The following is a 20,807-nucleotide window of genomic DNA, read 5'->3' as shown; positions in this document are numbered from 1 at the left end:
GGCACGGGCATTTTGTGAGTATTTCCTCTCTCCAAGGATGGGTGGGGTCTGGGCTGCCATGTGGGGAAAAAAATAAGTGTCTGTGAAGATGTTCCTCACTCTGCTGTCACCAAACACTGAAATAACCCATCTAAAAGTGCTGAAGAAACCAGAAGTCAGTCCCTGGTGCCTGGATCTATAGTTAGAAGGACATTACTGGGTGATGTGACCCTACAAGATTGCAGGGTTTAGTTCCTTACAACATTAGAGGACTTGTCAACCCTGGAGGGACTAAGGGAGGGAGGATGGAGAGGGTGACACCACCTGGATGTGCAGCACTGCAGGTTTAAAGCTCCAAGTCCCAGTGCTCGGCACACACGGCATCTATTTAACATCCTTGCAGCTTCTGGGCTTCAGCCTGAGAATTGCTCCAGCACCATGAACCACAGAGCCTCCCCTCTGTGCCTGCATTAGGCTTTTCTTCACATTCAGAGGGAAACAACAAAAGTTCCCCTTTTCCTTTACAGCTCTTTCACTTTTCGCCTAATGAAGGTGGAATATGAAATGTTGAAGGAAAAAGCAGCTTTTCCCCTACAGTAGAATTTCTTTTTCAGTTATTTTTAATCTGACATCTGTTTTAACATGCACTCACAGGCTGCATTTATTTTAATTTTTTTCCCTCCCTTGTGTTTTATTATTTACCTCCCCTTCCAAAGAGATCACAAAAGATTACACTTCAGTGAAGCAATAACAGCAGTGGCAATGACCTCCCTTACTTCTCACAACTTTTCTTCATACCCCTCTGTTCTTCCTTTATCTCCATCTTCCCATCCCTGCCATCCCAGAGGCCTCGTTACAGCTGCTTTCACATGGGGTGGAGGCATCCATGGGGTTTTTTGGAATTGGACAGACATGGGCTGAGCAGAACACAAAGCCCTTTGTGGTGGTGTTCATGGGGGTCTTAGGACGAGGGAAGAGATGAAAATCTTGACTCCGTGTTTCAGAAGGTTAATTTATTATTTTATGATATATATTATACTAAAAGAAAAGGATATATTAAAACTACACTAAAGAAAGAGAAAGGATTTCATCAGAAGGTTTGAAAGGAATAGAAGGGAATGGAATGAATAATAAAATCTTGGGACTGCTCACAGCCTCGACACAGCTGGCTGTCATTGGTCATCAAATAAAAACAGTTTCACATGCTGGGTAAACAATTCTCCAAATCACATTCCAAAGCAGCAAAACATGGAGAAGCTGAAGTTTTCCAGCTTCTCAGGAGAAAAGATCTTAACGAAAGGATTTTTCAGAAAACATGTCTGTGACAGCCCTCCTTGTTCAGAGCCCTGATAGTCGCTCTTTGCTCTGTTTCAATCCGTGCCTTTGAAGAAGTTCCACCAAGAAATCACTCTCTGGGTCAGCTGCAGTGCCTGGGCTTTGAAGAAAGCCCCAGACTCTGCAGAAGGCAGCAGAAAGGAGCCAGCACTGAGACGTGCCAGCCTTCTGACATGATGCTGGCTGAATGTTTCATTTCCCCTGGAAATGAAGATAACATCCTTAATCATCTTACGTGTAATTAAATTAAATCACGGAGCACACGCGTTCCTCACCTCCTCCTAAGGAGCTGGTTGCTCAGGTCTGGGTTTTAGGGTGGAAAAAAGGAGAGTTCTCAGTGGATCAGTAATCAGAACACAAAGTTTTAGCACTTTCCAGCCCCGGGCAGCCTCTCAGGCAGTGAGAGAGCAGGGCTGGCAGGCTCAGAGGTGCAGCTCACCCAGCACCAGCCCCCTTGCTCCCCAGTTTGGGACAGTGGCAGGGACCCCTAACCCATGGGATCACCAAAAACAGCCTTGGCCCAGGCATAGGGAGGGAACTGGTTGGCTGCTTTGCTTGTCTTGTTAACTAGTAAAGAGGTCAGAACTCCTCTCAGACTTTGCATAAAAGCAGAGCTCATGCTATTACTGAAATGGGAAAATCAGGTTGTGCAGCTTTCCCTCATCTTTCTGGGCAAATCATCATTTATCTTAGGGCGTGGTTGCTGTGGGGTATTGCACCAGCTGAGCCTGCAAAGGGCCTGCTCAGCCCGAGGAAGAGGAGGCTGAGAGGAGACCTCTCCAATGTCCATTAATATCTGAGGGGAGAGTGTCAGAGGAGGGACCAGGATGTGCCCAGCAGGAGGACAAGAGGCAGCAGGCAGAAACTGATGCTCTGAGAGCTCTGCATGGACACAAGGCAGAACCTTCCTGTGCAGTGACCAAGCATGGACCAGATGGCCTGGAGAACACGTGGAGCCTCCCTCTCTGGGTGTGTTCCAGACCCCTCTGGACACAACCCTGTGCTGTGTGCTCTGGAATGGCCCTGCTGGAGATGGGAGGCTGGGCCAGCTGTGCTCCCTTCCAACCCCACCCATTCTGTGATGTCTGTGATTCCTCTTCTCCTTCCTCACAGAAAGCAGGACTTGAAAAAACAAGTGTAGTCATTTCCAGTATGGCTCCCTCAGTTTGTTAACATTGTTTAAGAAGCCCTTTGTTTTCATCTCAGCTAAAGAAGCAATTTTAAATTTATGCTTCCTCAGTTCAGTGTTTTCAAGAACTCCCTGTGATCTCAGAGATCTGAAACTTTTATGCCTCAGGAAAGCTCTGCTGTATTTTTCTGCACCCATCACCCACTTACTCCTGCTTTTAGGGAGTGCAAGGGCTGCAAATGTTCTTGGTGCTTCTTTCTAAGCCTTTCCACCTCTTAATTTAGCACGGTTCTGACTTTCTGGGACTTTAATAGTAATAAACATTCAGTAATTTTACCAGTGGTGTCTTTACATAATAAGAACACTCTTCTCCCTGTTACTGACCAGAGGGACAATTTTCTTTCTCCCCTGGGCAGGTTGCATCTAAATAAATGCAGTTCCTCCTTTTACTCCTAGCCCACACAATATCATCCAGCTGTGATTTCAGCAAAAGCTCACCAAGATTTGAATAAAACTTGCTGTTGTTGTTCGTGGGGTTTTTTTCTCCCCAAGAGAGGCAAGGAGCCAAAGTTCCAAAGTTCCAAGTGAGCAAAATAAAATTAAAAGTAGATCAGTTTTTTCTGTCTCAGTGGCATGTGCTATGGTATATAATGCATGTTCCCTGCTTCACAAAGGAAATGAAAGAATGAACTATATGACTGATGAAATAAAGATATCAAAGTATTACTTGCCCCAGCTGATATGTGCACTTCAGATATAATTACTCTTTAATATCTTTGTTTCCTACAAACCAGGAAAAAAAGCTTACCCTCTCACACAATTCCCTCTTCTAGTAAATAAGCTGATGCAGAATATTCTAGATTTGCAGCTTCTACTTTACTTTCTCCTTGAATTTATTCTCTTCTTTTCAAAGTAACGTTGTCTACAAAATGAAGCTATTTAAAATCCTAAATGAATAAGAGTTATAAAAATAATAAATTAGTATACAAGACTGACTTGCACAAAACATATGTTACACTCTGAAATATATTTAGACACGAGTGCATAATTGCCTGTTCCTTTTCTAATGGCCTGAAGCACAGAACTAAATCTGAACTTTTCCCAAAGTCTGTGCAGTGATGGAGCACCACCCTCCCCACACTCCCCAGGAGTTCAGGTGCTGCCTGCAGCCTCCACAAACTTCAGCTGAGGACCACAGCAAATGTGCAGCAGGAAAAAAAAGATGGGAGAGATGGAAAAAAGGGCAGTGAAGGGTTGGGGTGAAGGGCAGCAAGCTTAGGAGCTTGTGAGCATTCCCAGCTCCTTGCCATGAAGGTCCTGCCACACCACCTCCAACCTCAGCTCAGAAATTAAGGGGAGCCCTGTGCTTGGCTCTCAGTGCTGGCACAAGCCCAGGAATGCTCCTGGCCCTGCCCAGCAGCCCCACTCAGCTCAGCTGGCTTCCAGCCCTGCCTCACCCCAGGATGGGTCCCACACCTGCTCAGGTGACTGCAGGCTCCTGGATTGGCACCTTGGATAAGGCTGGTCCCTTGCTGCTCCTGGTGGCATCCCCCTGACACCCCCAGGGCTGCCAGCAGGGTAATTGTGGGCTGGTGCCAGCAGCTTCTGCAGGAGGGGTGACAGAGAAGGCTCTGGGTCATGTTGGTGGCCCACAGACAACGTGAATATAACTTCAATCACCATGGAGTTAAACAAAGACAACCAATTGCTCTGAAACACTGAGCCTTCTGCTCATTTCTCAAAAAAAGAACAACCTCCAAACCAGGATCATCTTTATTTGGATGTGTTTACAAACTCTTGTTACCTTTTTTTTTTCTTTTTTGACAAAAGGTTTCAACAGAAAAAAATGTACAAACTACATTCCAATCCAGCTTCTGTGAAAACAGAGAAATTTGGAGTTGCACAGTATTTCACATAGGTGAGTTTTAACCTCCATGGAGAAAGGAAGAGGCATTCCCAACTCTTCAGGAGCCTCTCCCTCTGCAAACAGAGCCATCACCCCTGGAGTCACCACCAGCAGCCCATGGGCACACCAAAACTGTTAACAGAATTCTTCCTGGCAACTTCTTCCATCAGCACAGCTCCCATGGGGATAGTGAGGCTGTTCTCAGAGACTCCCCTTACACAGTCAGGTGGCAAAGTTGGACCTCCCTTCATTTTAAGGTACTACACAGCATCCTCCACCTACAAACTAAAGCATCTCCCAAAAAAATTAGTTTTTACCGTCACCCTAATTGTCTTGAAGACAAGTGACAACAAAAAAAATGTGGTTTGCAAGTGGCATTGCTTCCCACTATGAATGTATGGACATTTATAACATTTAATAACATTTATAGAGCTTGAGCTGAACAGCAGCAAAATCCAGGGTGTGGTGGCTGGGAAGGCACAGCAGAGGGTCAGACTGGCAAAAACCTGGTGGGAGCTGACTTCTTGTGAGAGGCTCTGCATTTCTGAAGGCTCAGCAGCAGAATTTTCCCCTCCACATGCAGACAGGCACTTGGATTTTTCCTTGATGAGACTGGCAGTGAAATCAGAAGGAAAACTCAGGGTAAAAATGGGCCTTTTTCAGGAAAACAAACGTGAAAACAGAGTCACAGCTCAGCCTCACCTTCTGTGTTGAGACCTAAAGCAGAAAAAGACTGAAAGCCTTGGATGGACTATTTCCTGAGAAATTCAGGCCCATTTTTAATCCTGAGCGCTTCATATAGGATTTTGCTTTCTGTATATGTTGTTTTTCTTGATTTTTTTTTTTTCCCTAATCAGCTTTCCTATCTGTCCAAGGTTTTTTGTAGCACCCTAGTGATTCAGGTGGTACAGCCAGATAAATAACAGAGTTATTATCTTTATAATAAATCTCTTTGTAATAAATGCACCTTGTAGCTTGATTTACAGCAAAATCCTCCTCCTCCTCTCACTTCCATGATGAGACCTACTTAAGTCAGTGAGACTAGTCATGATGATAAGATAATTAAGTTTTTAGTACAACTCTGGTTAGTGAGCAGAATGCAGTTCTGATAAAATGAATCTACTGGCTCCAGTCTGATATTAAAAGATGTTGGTGATTTGGGTATTCTTAATGTGCTCTAAAAAAAGCACTTTTTTTTTTTTACATTGAAGCATTAAGCCCCATACAGGACACAATTCAGATCATCTTTTAAATTCATGTATTTCTTTTGGAATGGCAAAGTTGAAGTTCAGCCAGCCTAGCAGTGACACCTGCAAACTGACAGTCAACCCCCCTACATTAAAATGGAAAGATTTGCATGAATGTGTTTTAAAATGACAGGAGACAGGAATTGGAGCTTCTAAGCAAGTTAGACTAAAATTTTAAGAGTGAAATGCCTAAAAATAGGCCCCTGAATGCATAGTTAGGCACCTATATAGAGACTGCTTGATTTTCAGTTGTTCTGATCACCCAGAGCTCCCATTAACTTCAGGAGCAACTGTGGATACTCAGCTGTTCTAGAAATCAAGCCACTTTTATTCAAGGGTCTAAATATGGATGTCTGTGCCCAAGTTTGGGGGGGAAAATAGAAAAAAATAAAAAAGAGGTCTGGTTGCCTTTTTTTTTTTTTTCTCCTACAGAAGCCATTTGATAAAAGAGAAATAATAGCCAAGTTTCATTCTTCTTTCCCCTTACAATGCCAGAGACTGAATCAACAGAAGAATTAATAGTGCAACACATCTGTGCCAGAAGATTTTGTCTGAGGTGAATGGAAATCTATTCCAAGATCAGTAGCTCTTAATTAGCAATCTGAAACATTCCATACATATTTCATATTCTGAGAATGCAAAGTGTTACCAGGCCACCTAAATCTTTTTCATAGTATTTCAGTGTTGCCATTAATAAGCTTTTCAGGCTGGTCTGAGGAACTTTGCAAGATTAACTTTGCAAATTTGTATGTATTAACTATTTAACTATTTCAGAAATGCCACTTTTTCCCTGCTTTTGGATCAAGTACAACCAGCAGACTTGAGCATATTTTTAAATACCATGAACTAAGAAGAAGGGAGAATTAGGCCTTTAATTCTATCATATGCACTTGGTTGTCAGAAGACTTCTGAGTGCTGTTTGTGCTGTTTGCTTAAAGACCTCTTTTGTAAAAGTAATCCTGAGTTGGTTTTGTGTCTAAGCCATTGCCAGTTCATGCTGAAGTGCATAAGAGCCAGTCACATGATAGAAAATCTGCAAGAAAAAAAGAAAATTTATGATGGAATTATATATGACTATAAAGCTGCAAGTGTCAAGGAAGTAACAAATTAAAGGCATGCCAGATGAGGATGATAGATATTTGTTTGTGTGTGTGCATAAAATATGATGTAATACCCCTTAATATATTTTTGTTTGTAGAATATGAATTAAGGGTTCTTGCTGTTGTGTTTGGAAAGAAAAAAGCAAAAAGCAAAGACTCTTGCTGCTCTTAACTAAGATTTCAAAAAGAGCCAGGTAGAAGCCAGTGCTTTCCTCTGGAATCTGGTTTTGACTCCTTCAGTGTGTTTGTTTTATTGAATATAACGACAGGGACATTTTATCTTCCTTGTTTTTAGACAGCATAGAACAGCAAGAGCTTTGGTCATGGCTGGGGCATTTGTGCAATCCCTGGCAGGTAAAAGATAAAACCCTTAAGAAATCAGAACAAATGGTGCAACACAATCACTGGCTGTGTTCTAACAGCCAGCAGTGATGGCAGTGGCAAAGAGAAGGCTCATGCTGCTCTGTCATAACCAGGGACACAATTTTAGGTCAGGAGTGAGGCAGAGGGAGCAAGACAATCTTATTCTCATTGCTGGAGTGAGCCAGGGGTTTTCAGCAGTCATGAATATTAACCTGACATCTCTAAGCTGTTCTTAGAACATTTCTTAAAACATGTCAGTATTTCAATTGCTAGGAAATGTGAGGAAAGGGAAAAGGCTGGTGGTTTTGTTCTCCCCCAAAGCCCCTATACCTCATGTTTTCCCAGCAGCAGCAACAGGATAATGAGTCTCAGATATTTTTCTTGGTTAAAGGTAATACCACCTCCTCTCCTGGGCTTAATGAACATGGAAGTCAGGACCAAAAGCCTTCATGTTTTGGTAGTTCCAATGACACTACACTGTTCCAAATTACACTGCATACCCTGTGCCACTGATGTAGATCATGGATACAGAGGTCAGGATCTTTCTTCCCACTGGGAACTTCTTCCCCAGGAAACAGCCAGCATGTAAAAAATTCTCTGTCAGCAGCACCCATATGTAGGATGAGATGTGACTTTCTCCACAGGATGGAAACACACCATGAGGAGTTGTGGCACAGTGACACAAGGGGTCTGTGAGGCTCAGTCACAGCTGGGAGTGAAGAGCAGAACACTGCCAGGTGTGGCATTCACATTCTCTGAACTGAGAGAGACATAATTCTCTCTCTCCCAGGATTTTTCCTGGGAAAGGCAGTGAGAAGCACAGAGAGAAGAAGAGAAAACAATTCTTATCTCCATTCACTGCTCCTGTTGTTTTGTACATGTGGAATGTGTTATGGAGATTGTTTTCTGTTATGGAGATTTGGTTTTGTTATGTGTTATGGTGTTTTCTGAATCTGTTATGGTGATTTAACCAATCACCAAAGTGATTTGGTTAATTGGACACAGGTGAAAGTTGTTTTGAGTAATTAGCCAATCACTCAAAGCTGTGTCCTGACTGTCTCAGTCACAGGTTTTTCTTTAGTATAGTATAGTATAGTATAGTATAGTATAGTATAGTATAGTATAGTATAGTATAGTATAGTATAGTATAGTATAGTATAGTATAGTATAGTATAGTATAGTATAGTATAGTATAGTATAGTATAGTATAGTATCTCTTTAGTATGTAATTTCATACAGTATCAGTGTAACATACTACAGTTTTAATGAAGCAATTGTTCAGCCTTCTGAATCACGGAGTCAGAGCACATTATTCCCAGTGTCAGAGGCTCCCAGCATCGATAGCCATACTTTTGAAAAGACTCTGTACAAGCACAAACTGAGCCCTTTTTGCCCAAATTTTTGCCAAAATTTTACACTGCCAGCATGGCCTAAACCATGGTCAGCTGCCCCAACACCCCAGATGTCTGTAAGGACAGCTCAAACTTAAAGAAACACTGAGCTGGAAGTGAACCTGTCATTAATAATGGATTGGAGGGATGTTCCATTTCTGCAGAAGCAGTAAGCCAGCTCTTTTAGAAAGATAACTTTTGTTCTTCATGAAGCTGCCAACAACAACTAACCTGCTGCTCAATGTCTCCCAGTAAACTGCTGGCACCCAGGCGGAAGAGCTCCGGGGTCAGCCACTCCACTCCCAGCTCCTCCTTCACCAGCATGAGCCAGGTAATCGCTTCCTTGGCTGTCCTAATGCCCCCTGCAGGTTTAAATCCAACCTTTAGAGAGAGAGAGAAAAAAAAATATAAAAGTTCAATACACATTTTCATCCATCAGCAACTCTAGAAGAGCGATCAATGCTTGTGCAGCTGCAGTCTCAAAGTGCCTGTGATGTAACAGCTCCACCTGGGAAGGACCTGAGTAAGAGCCTGGAGAGAGATGCAGGACTTCAGGTGGCTCTCCAAAATGCAGTTTATTGTATATCCAAGGTGTTACAGCAGTCCAGGGTGGTGGGTGACAGAGCTGTGCCCACAGCTGTCAGCTCCAGCTGCAGGCAGGCCTGCAGACCCTTTGGTTTTGTTACAATGCGTTATAGACTTTTCTTTGCTGAGCATCTTCATACAGTAGAACCAATCTATACCTTTACTTTTACCTACAGCCTATATAACTACTATAATTACCATATTATGGTCAATCCTATCCAATCACATGAGTTAGTATGTTACAGTTTAACCTTAAAGTTGTTTTTCAGTTTTCTTGCAGTGGAAAACTCTTACACCTTTTTCGACTTGCCACATTGACATGTCTTGTTTGCCTGTGCTATCTGTCTGCTTGGTGAAGACATTTTGTTGTTTGTGGTCAGCTCATCCTTTGCTCTAAGTCATCAAATCTCTTTCCAAATTGACTTAATGTTTGTTTCCTTAGTTGTCCAGCAAGACTGACTCAGCAACTGTCAATTTGCACATCTGTTATTCTTCTACATCAAAACCTGATTCCATCTCTATTCCATTCTCAGGTTCTACATTCAGAGAGCTTTCTGCCAAGCAAACATATCTGTGAAATGCCAAAATGTTGGCCTGTAGCAGGTACCTAAACTCTTGAAAAGCAAGGGGAATCAGGAAAAATTCTTCCTGTATAAAAAAAGAGGTAAATCTGAACAACACAGTGATTCTTCCTCTGCTTCCTTCTGCCTTTACATCCTGCAAGAATTATCATTTTGTTTTTGTATTCAAGCTCCCAAAACCTCACTGCGCTGAGGATTTCTTTGTGCCCTATGGACATAATAGTGGAATCAGAAAGTATATTTTTTAAAATGTGTTTGGTAATCTTTTTTATATAGTGATTTCAGGACCAACAAACACAGAATAAATCCTTCTCTCATGCTGGAGCATTGTGATAATGGCATATTTCCAATAAGATTAAAAGGAACAAAAGCAGGAAAAGCTTGATAAATCCAAGCCACGAAAACTGTGGTTTTGTGGATGGACAAATAGATGTGTGAGTGTTTGCATACATCTGTTAATGTTAGACTTCCAAAAAGAATTTAAAGCCCAGCAACTGGAAAAGCATCTTCTAGATAATACACAAAAACAGTTGGAATGTGCTTTCCCTCAGGAAGAGAAATTCTAATGAAATTTGAATTTAGATTTCTTCCTAGAAATACGACATCTCTTTGAGATAATCTGTGGCAAAAACAAGTGAAACAGAGTTAATAAGAGAATTAAAACCATCATTCAGAACTCCTTCCCCTTTCAGCAGATTCTGAAAGCTCTTTTCTTTGCAAAAAAGCTGACAAAGACAAGCCTGTTCTCTCCTCCATTTACCAGCTTTCCAAACAGCACATCTGACTGCCATAAAAACGTAAAAAGGAAGGGGGGGTTGGAATTTAATTCAAGAGCATTACAAAGTCCAGCTACCACTTTCCTGCTGTTTCACAGTATTTCATTATTTTGCTTAATAAGTTCATCTCCTCAAGAATTTTCTCTTCACCTTACATTATTAAAAGTAATAAGTTTTTCTGGATTGGGGGTTTTCCCAACAGAAAAACCAATTTATGTATGTCCTTCAATAATGACAGGAAAAGATTATTTCCCATTATATTGCACACTTTTCATATCACCACCACAGCTTATCAGTCAATAAATGTTACTCTGCAACTTGTTCCTTTCCTTGAAGAAGTTTAATTTCTGTATTAACCCGGTTTTCCCAGGCAACGCCTTGCTAGAAAGCATCCCCACAGCAGCAAAATTAGTTTGTTAAAGAAACCATTTAGAAATTTCTTGTCACTGATAATATTGTCTTCAGCTAATAAAAGCACATAAAGTCAGTTTACATCTAATTCACCGACACACACATGCACACGGACACAAGCACTTACTCTTAATAACACATTTCATACCATGAATGCCTCCTTTGAAAGCAAAAGGTGAATTCAACATTTATATCCAATTATGGGGACAAAGCTGTGCTAATGCAGCTTGTGGCACCCAGCACTGGTGCCCAGGGGGGTGGCTGGCCCAGGGATCTGCTGAACGCTGGGGCACCGACGGTGCTCCCACAGAAACAAGACTACTGGAGTTATTGTGTGCCAGAGAGAGGGGCAGGAGGGGAAAGAGGAGTGGGGGCTGCTGGGAAGGATGAAAGTTTGACAAGAAAGTCTCACAGATATGTCTGCTTGGCAGAAAGATTTTTGAATGAGGAGTCTGATGAAGGGATAGAGATGGAAGCAAGTTTTGATAGAGAAGAAAAGAATTGCTGAGCCAATCTTACTGGATAACTAAGCAAAGGGTATGTTAATTAGAAGGGGTTTTATGATTTAGAACAAAGGATAAACCCACCTCAAACAAGATGTTTTTACCAAGCAGGAAGATAGCACAGGCAAACAAGTCAGCAAGTGTGGCAAGTAGAAAAAAGGTCTCAGAATTTTCCACTGCCAAGAAAACTGAAAAACAACTTCTGGCTTAAACTGTAATGTACTGACTTTTAGTGATTGGAGAACACTAACATGAATATGATAATTATAGTAGTAATGATAGGCTATAGATAAAAGTTAAGGTACCGATTGGTTCTAGTGTATTAAGAGGCTCAGCAAAGAAAAGTCTATAATGCATTGTAACAAAACCAAAGGGTCTCCAGGCCTGCCTGCAGCTGGAGCTGACAGCTGTGGGCACAGCTCTGTCACCCACCACCCTGGACTGCTGTGACCTCTTGGATGGAATAAACTGCATTTTGGAGAGCCCCTGGAGTCCCACATCCCTCACTCAGGCTCTTACAGGGACAGCCCAGGGATCCATGCTGGCCTCATCTAGATGGCTACAGAGAGTGGATGGACACCCCTCCAACCTGGAGTCACAGGTTCCTCAAGCTCTGACAGCCCCTGAAACCTCCTCAGCCCCATCCCACTGCTCATCCCACCTGCTGACACTGACACCACCTGCAGAAGGGACAGAAGGAGAGGCTGGAGAGGAGGGAAGGGTGGCCAGAAATGGGGAGAGGCTCTTAGCTGGAGATATGGCTTCCTGCCCTGGTGCTGAAGGTGAGGACAAAGCTCACTGCTGAACACCAGCACCACATCCAGCTGGCAGCCCCCACCTGCCCATGGAAAAAGGAAGTGAGAGGTGGCTTAAACCCTCCTGGGAATCTCCTCCTTTCTCAATGTTTCAGCAAAAGGATGAATGCACAGACTTTGCTGTACATTTCCCTCTTCTCTACTGACCTCACCTGACAGTGACCTGGTCAATAAACATTAAGTACCAGGATATAATGTTCTTCCAGCTCCTGTCCCCTCTCTTTCCTTCCATCCCAGGCAATGGGATACAGCTGGATCTGCTTCCTTGTCCCCTTGGAAAGCCTCTGTGGCCAGGGAGGAAGGAGCAGAATGTATCCCTCCTATTGCCAGGACAAAGTCAGAAAACACAGCTGTATACATTGGACAGGCTCAATGGCTCTACATTTGTATAGCCCTGCTGATGTTTTTAGGAGCAGGCCAGCCACTATCAGCCCTGCTGTTAATGGACATGACCACCTAAATAGTGAAAAAAAAATCAAATCCAGATGCAGCAGGGAAGGCTTTGATTGCATGAGCTTTTACGGAATGAAGTCACAGCTCTTCAAGGGAGGAAACACAAAAGTTAAAAAAAAAAAAATACAAATATTAGCAAATCAATCCTATTACATTCTTATTTCTTTGGTGAATTTTTACAGAGGAAATGAGAACTACCTTGTAGCCAGTTTGCCAGTAGTACTCCTTAATGGCTCGCATCATGACTATGCCAACGGGAAAGGTCGCGTTCTCCACCTCCTTTCCTGTAGATGTCTTTATAAAATCAGAACCTGAAAGGAAATAAAATGTTTTATAACAGTTTTAGAACCAGAGTCCCTCTGCACATACAGGTTCACAGCCTCAAAGATGCCCTCCTGCTTCACAGCAATTCTGAAGCATTCCTTTACACATATGTCCCCGTGGTGTACATAAATTAACATTTCGGTATTTCCACAAGGATCTTCGAGAATAGAAATTATTTGCATCAGGTTTTTATCATTTAACTTTGCATCTACTTGGTCTCAGGTCTGACAGTCTGCTATTGTATCTCCTGCAGCTGTTTTTAAGAGAAGGGAAAGATATCTCATATGTGTTTACTAAACCAGCTGGGTAACACTGTAAACTAAGGCAAAACTTCCCTTTTATGCATTTAGCAATTGTAACGTTGCAAGTTACTGTACTTAAATCCACAGTCTGATTTAATGCAGCAAAAAGGTCAAAACATCTGTGTTCTTTAAAGAGCAAGAGTTAGCCTTGGCTTATTTTTTCCTGTTTTCTCACAAGTGAATAATATTCTCCAGTGCCTGCCTTAATACTTGTGAAACATTCTTGTGTGTTCTTGCTGTTCTGCCTTGGCTTGAAAGAAATCCTGAAGCACAGTGCAACAAAAAGCTAAGAAACTAACAAAAAATAATGTGCCTTGCAGTGCATGATCCAGCATTGACAGAACACAATGACAAAGCTTCTTTAATTTCATTAGGACGCACTTCACCCCTAGGAACCTACTTCTTAGAAAAGGTGTACTGTGGGATCATTAATTATCAAAAGTAATTGGGAGAAGAAGAGGGATAATTCAAACATCATGTAGTAGTGCATCATCCACTTAAGTCAATTGGAACTGCATCTGCTTCCACTTCAAATTTGGCTTGGGGTCCGTTTTGTCTCTGATGTGAATGATGATGCCTCCACAACATCCCCTGGAGGAGGGAAGGGAAGTTTCAGCACCGGCTCCAAGCGGGGAGTTGCCTTGGCTGCGTTCTGTGAGCTGCAGCAGGCTCCAGAGAGAGCCTCCCTGCTGGCACAGCTGATGGGCACGCAGCTGGGGCTGATGGCGAGGCAGCACAGAGCCAGGCGTGTTCCTGCCACTCTGAACACAACCAAAGGGAACCACCAAACCTGGGGCTTCCACACCACACAGTTCTCCCTGTAGGCTTCCTGACCAGGGTCAGCCCAGGGGTGGTTCAGCTGCACCCTCCTGGGACAGCTCCCATTCTGGAGAGAAACAGCTAGAAAGATCCTCACTCCACAGAAAGGGCAATGTGCAAAAGAGGCAATTAATAGTTGATAGGGCTTTGCAGAGAATGGAGCACACAGGAGAGACAATTGACTCGCACATTTCAGAGCTGCTCCCTTCCAGAGAGACACCACGGACATCTGATAGTCACATTAAAACAAGGAGCAGTGGAAGTGTAACTTCAACATCACCAAATTATATTTTTAATTTCCCTTTCGAAATGTAGCACTTAAAGTCCTTCAGTGCAATACTTCTCATTTTTTCTGCTATAAGGTAAGTCAAAGCTTTTATAAGTCTTATAATTACAAGTCTCTATGGTACAGTTTCATTAAAAACTTTCATTAAACAACAGCTGCCCTTGTATATGGTCTTCTAATCAATTTGGTCAAACAGAATGACTTCTAATCAGCTGTTGATAAAAATAGAAGATGAAATTTTAATTCTAATAGATTAACCACAAACTCAAGATAGTCTTCAAAATCCATCTAGTTCTATTCTCCAGTGGATTTAACGACTATTCAGCAACTCATTACTAAATAGAACAAGATGAACATTTTCCAGTTCATTAAAGAAATGTACTATGTATTTTTGCATTGTCCTCATGATTCGTTACAGGGAGTCTTAATTACAAGATAATGGATAATGGTTATTAAATGCAGACTCCAGTAATGAAGCTCTATTCATTTGCGAGCCTCAGAGACTGCAAAGAGGGGAAAATAAAATTACTAGCTTCAAAAGATTAACGGATCAAATTATTATTCAATTTTGAAAATCTCATTCAGACTTCATAGAAACAAGAAGAGATTAAAAACTAGTATTAGTACAAAAGTTGTGCATTTATATATTTATTTTTAAATAATATCTTAAGGCTATTATGAGAATAATCAGCTTTAGATGTGATTATTAGACAAACATACAGCCAATTAAGTAGCATCCTCTAACAATGAAAACAATACATTTTTATTTGCTGAACAAATTCTTTTTATGGCACAAGGGCTTGCTAGCAGGACTGCAGGCAGCCTCTTGCAGAGGAGCCACACTAGCACAGAGAGCCACAGTGGAAGGTGCTGTTAATGTCTGGATTTCAGCAATGAAAAAGGGCATTTAAAAATCAAGTGCTGGCATAAAAGGCACCTCATTAAGCAAACTTTATGCCTACCTTGCGATAATAAGGGAGATTCACCCAGTCTATTTCTTATTCAAGTTTCCAAAAACTTGAATAAGAAATAGTTTAAGGAATTTAAACAAATTTAAGGAATTAAGTTCAGAAGGAGTTTCACCTGGAAATTTAGGTGATGATTTAAAAACCTGAGTTTTATCACCCATCTTCTCATCTTCCTGTGAATGGATACACTGAAAAAAAATCAAGGCTAAGGCTAAAATACACACTGAATGGCTTTCCCCTTCCTTAGAGTAGATTACGCGATTCAATGAAGCAGTAAATCCAAGATTTCACAAAATCACTTATTCAGGGTGGATTTCTAGGCCCCGTGAGCCTGGAGAAGAGCACGCTTTCTACTTTTATTCTCCAGTGTGAAGCCACAACAGGACATTTCCTTTCAAGGCAGCGAGTCATGTGAGACTCACTGAACCATGGAGATGGGATGAGCTCAGCTGGGTAGAACATGATGCAGTAACACCAAGGTTGTGGGTTCAACACAAGCAGGCCATTCACTTCAGGGAAAATCCATTCTATTTCTTCTGTTCTAGATACACAGCCTTGTTCATGAATGCCAGAAGATCAGCAGAGCTTCCAGAACTGGCTTGCCCTATGGCTATCCTGTACATCTACAGAGATTTCCAGCCCACATAACACTGAAGCAGAGCATGAGAAGTGGAGAATCTTATTCAGATGACAGCATCCAGGAAACACAGTCTGATTCCATAATTAAGCAATAAGGAATAATAAGCAGTATAGCAATTGTGGAGTAATCACAACCTTTGGGTTGTGAAGTGTTTCAAATGCCCTTGGGGAATGATTATCTCCTGATACCTACAGACTCTGTGTTGCTGCCTTAGTCTTAATAAAGAACAAAGATGTGGCTGGCAGTTTGAAACAATAGCTTAGAGAGAGATGCTTGCAGAGGGACAATTATGCTCTGCTACTCTGTAAGTATTTGCAATGAGCACAAATACATCTTCATTGCTGCAACTGAGTTATAACAACATGCAGTGGCACAGGGAGAGCACATATCCTTCCAAGACTTCTAGGACTGGTGGCAAAAAGTGGCATTCTGCTCAGAGGACCTGCAAAGCCACCTGCTGTTTCTGCTGACAAGGCAGCAGTGACAAAATAGTGCCCTATCAAATGTGCATGAAGTCCCATTAGCAAGTCATCTTTCTATTTTATGAGCACCCAAACTAAGGGTCTTCAGATTCACACACAAATTAGCCTTACTAGGGGTGACCAGGTTAACAACCCTCTGAAAATAAGAGGCAGGGCAAGATATAAAAGGCTAATGTAGCAGCTAATTCTCGTCAGTCGAGTCATCCTTAATTGTCCCACTTACACATCCTCATCCTGCTCCAGCAGAGAGATAAAATACATTCCCCCTTAGCTTAACTTTGCCATGCAGAAGAGAACACAAAGCTGTGACAACTCACTCTAGCAGTAGCTCAGCAGGTAGCTTTAGCTCCATGACACGAGGCTACACTGCCAGACCACTTGGTCAGGTGCCAGTGCATGTTTTCACATGACTGTGCCTCAGCTGCCATCGAAAAATGCTGGTTTATAACTTGGTCTGTTGAGAACTGCCCGGTTTTAGCAACTCTTTTTGAAAAAGTGCCTGCACAGAGGGGAAAAAAAGTAAAAATCCCATCATAGGGCTCCATGTTTAGTGTCTGTTTACAAGGAGGACAACCTTCTGAAAACTCATCCTATCATCCCAGCTTGGTTCCTACGACTCAGAATGGATGCTCCCTTTCTTGAACAGCACCTCCAGTAACAGGGGCTCTGCGGGCCAAACGATGCCCTCAGGAGCACTTACACATGCACACAAAGGGACAAATTATCAAGTCCATACTTGTGCAAAACTCCCTGCAGATGATGTCTGAAAGAATTCAGCGTTGCTGAATTATGCATGGCTTGCTAATGCACTGTTGCAGCCTCGACCACAGGTCTCCACAGAATACTATTATTAATTAGTATTAGTTTCCTGTGTGTTCATTTAAAATGTTTCTTTAGAAGGTTCAGCAGGAAGAGCCATACCACCTTCTGTTGCTCAGCTGCACAGCATAGGCACTTGCTATTTTTAGAGCATTCCTTCCAATCCCTATGTGGCATGGAGGAAAAGGAGGTAAATAATTGACATGTGCTACAGGGCCAAAGACCACAGCTGTAATTCCTGTCACTGGTGGCTCCTGGCTTGCAGCCACACTGAAGCCCTGCAGGAACCACGCTCCCAGTCACCTCCCTGCATTGCCATGCAGCAGCAGGGCTGGGAGATGCCAGGGTGCAGGAGTTCAGGTAACTGTGTGCTGCTGGAACAGCCATTCCTCTTCCTCTCCAAAGAGGAAGCATCAGGAATGACGTGTTATGGGACAACAAGGAAGTATGAGGAATTCCTGTGTTGTTATCTGCTTGTTAAATCTCATGTTAATTTACCAGATCCCATTCTGATTCTTTAAAAGGGTGTGCCACCTACTGCACTCAGTATATGACCTACATTAACCTTATTTCTTTTTGCAGATGGCACCACTGGAACTGCTAAGGCAGTTTGCCTAATGACACGTGACAAGCCAAAGGCAGAAAGAAGAAATAAATCCTGGAATCCCAACAACTAATCCTAACCTTACTACCACTGGGAAAAACCAGACCTTTCTCTCAGCTTACCCACTTGCACTGCTGATTTCCCCTACAAGCCATTCTGTGGGCTATTTTTTGCCACACTCCTGATTTTGAGCAAGACTCAAAGTACAAGAGACATCAGTAGAAACCTCCCTCTCTAGCACAGTGCACCCAGGGCAGGAGGCAGTGCTGGTGGCACAGCTCTGGCCCCAAATTCCCAAATCCATGGCCTCCTCCAGCAGTTACTGATGAAGAAAAAGCTTGGCCTTTCTTTTCAGACTGAATGCAAGCAATCTCAGCACTGCTCTGGCTAGGATGGGTGAAAAACCAAAATGCTGTGGGAGAAACTTGATTTAAAAATCTCCCCCTTGAAGCTTCCTTTACCAACACTGAAATTCATTGCATCACTTCCTTGCTTACACTTAAATTAACCTAAACAATGATAAACTAGCTGAAACTGTGATATAATTAAAACAGCACTGGTCTAGGTCAGGCTTTTTCCCTCTTGGCATTCTTGGTTTTGGATCAATACATCTCAGCCTCTCAAAATGTTGTCCTGTACATGACATATTACAGACTGAGGCTAAACCCCTGATATATCTACCAGTAATAGCACTGCAATTTGGAAGAAAATAATAAATATGCATGATGGCTCAGAATCACAGCACTACGTGGCATATTGCATTCCATGTTTTAGCAACCACATTTAGCTTTGTGCTTTTTAACGTTGATAACAACTTTGAAACAAATATGTTAACATTAAAGCTCAGGTACACTTACGTATTGTCTATTAGCTTGCAACAAAATTACCCAAATTGAAGAAATAGCTGTTTAAAATCAATTTGGAAATACTCCACACTGAATAAAGCAAGTAGAAAATCAGTCTACTTTATCAAGAAGGTGCTATGAATGTTAAAGATTAAAAAAAATCCACCATCCATAATGCAGCCAAAATCATGACACTTCAATGTCATTTTGAGTGTTTTTCAACACTTGATGTTAAAAGCAGTTTAAGATTCTGTTCCTACGCTAACCCAGAGAAAGGCAGGATTGATTTTTGAGATTTAAAAGTCCATGTCTTGGTGCTGCAGTCAGAATCCATCCAGCATGCAGCCTCTTTGCCATGCAGAGGACAAGCAGCAGCATCAGCCCCTCTTCCACGCTGTCCCCTGCAACCAAAGGCAGCTGGCACAGCTGAAGGCTCCAGCACCAGGGGGATTTCCAGGATCAAAGGTATTTTCCTTGAGCAATTGGAAGGGCCAATGTTCTGCCTTCTAGCTTTGCCTGAAAACCAAAAAAATAAAAGGTGCCAGATCTCACCAGACTCATCTACGACCTGTTTGTTTCCATGTGGCTTTTACATATCAGAGGGATGAATATTCCACTTTAGTGCCCACATGATTACCAGGAAAATGTGAGACACTTTATCTTATTTTTTATGACACTCAAACACGTTCAACAGCAACAAGTTACAATCATGTAGATATTATCATGGACTTCCTGGATTCTCCTGATGCAACAAATACCCAAAGGGTAACATCCTGGATGGCCTTATACATACAAAGCATCACAATGCTTGTTTTTAGAGGGCATCAATCTTACTCAAAGCTGCCACTTTCCAAGAAATTTTGTCCCTCAGAGTGTTTCCTTTTTCCTTCTCCACCTTGATAATTTGGCATTTAACTGCAGAAGCCCACATGTGCAGGCTGCAGAGTAGAGGAGAACTTCCAGATGTTTTCACTACTGTCAGTAGGGTTGTTCTGCAATGTTTCCAACTCTCCAGGCTGCCTGAATACCAAAAAACCTGCCAGCTCCCTTCAATGAAAAAAGCAACCAAAACCCCTGACTGTGCAGCCACACTCCAAGCAGGAGGCAGCTCTCTGCTGGAGGCCAGGGAAAGACACTTCTGGTTTTTTAAGAAATCCTTTTTTCCTCCCATTGCATTATTAACAATGCTTACATGGCAAAACTAACAATTTTATTTCAAAGGGCTGCCTTATGAAGGTGTGTTGCTGATAAATTCAGTCAGACTTTTCTGGCATAAGCTCATACTGAGCACTACTTGAATGAAGGAAATAAAAGAGACCAGTAAGCACCATCACAAAAAGGGAGCAACTCATAAAAAGGTGTTTAATATGCCAGGGGATGGTTTTTTCACCTCCCTTTATCAACAGCCTGTGTGCTGATCTTACCACAGACTGCAATTATGGTGAGCATCTCAAACCAAAAGCATCAACAACCTGATTAAACAACTGCATGGGTGTTGGTTATTTTAAAAAAAAATATATATTGAAAGGGATAGAGAAATGTTGATTTTACCTGTCCACTGGCAAAACAAAGATGATGTTCCAATCTTCAAATCTACATTTCATATACAGGTTTTACAGTTTTAAAAACTTACACTAAATATACATGATAATTTTGAACTTTGGCATTCCATTTTTTACTGAAATACTGTGAATCAAAGAAATTGAGTATCAAACTCTCTTTGTGCTAGATGTATATATACATATCCTCATAGGTATTTAGTGGCAAGTTATTAAGTGTCACTATTCATTGGGACAGCACATTTTATATCTTTCTTAGAGGAAAAAAAAATCTATGTAAAATTTGCAGCAAGATTTCAGAGCCTCACTCTGATATCAATGTGTCCTGGATTGTAAAATAAGTGTGTATTCTATTTGCCATCTGTCAGAGATGGGGCAGTTATCTTCTGTTCATGGGGCAGTTTTCTTTACCTCTCCCCCAACCAATTCTCCCTCCAGGAGATCTCTGCTGTTCATGGGCCATTAATTATTAATTATCTTCATGGCCAGTGAGTGTCCCTGCAGGGCTGATCCAATTCCACCATCCCACGGGGAGATGCTGCGCCCAGGGCAGGAGCCAAGCATTCCTACCTGGGTACAATCTGC

General features: G+C 42.1%; 1 protein-coding gene across 1 annotated transcript in view; it reads right to left on the bottom strand.

Moving 5' to 3' along the window:
* Positions 1 to 4,200: 4,200 nt before the first annotated feature.
* The window catches only part of DERA (deoxyribose-phosphate aldolase), a 45,302-nt gene continuing 28,695 nt past the window's right edge, over positions 4,201 to 20,807 (bottom strand). Inside the window, exons 7-9 of the mRNA XM_084206076.1 lie at positions 12,773 to 12,885; positions 8,682 to 8,831; positions 4,201 to 6,629 (exon numbers count right to left, since the gene is read on the bottom strand). Of these exons, the coding sequence (XP_084062202.1) occupies positions 6,573 to 6,629; positions 8,682 to 8,831; positions 12,773 to 12,885 (320 nt within the window). The 3' untranslated portion in view covers positions 4,201 to 6,572. The remainder of the gene's footprint in view (positions 6,630 to 8,681; positions 8,832 to 12,772; positions 12,886 to 20,807) is intronic.

The sequence above is a fragment of the Fringilla coelebs genome (genome assembly GCF_963513975.1).
Source record: "Fringilla coelebs genome assembly, chromosome: 5".
Taxonomy (NCBI): Eukaryota; Metazoa; Chordata; class Aves; order Passeriformes; family Fringillidae; genus Fringilla; species Fringilla coelebs.
Note: the sequence above shows the minus strand (reverse complement) of the source record. Positions and strands in the feature narration are given on the sequence as shown.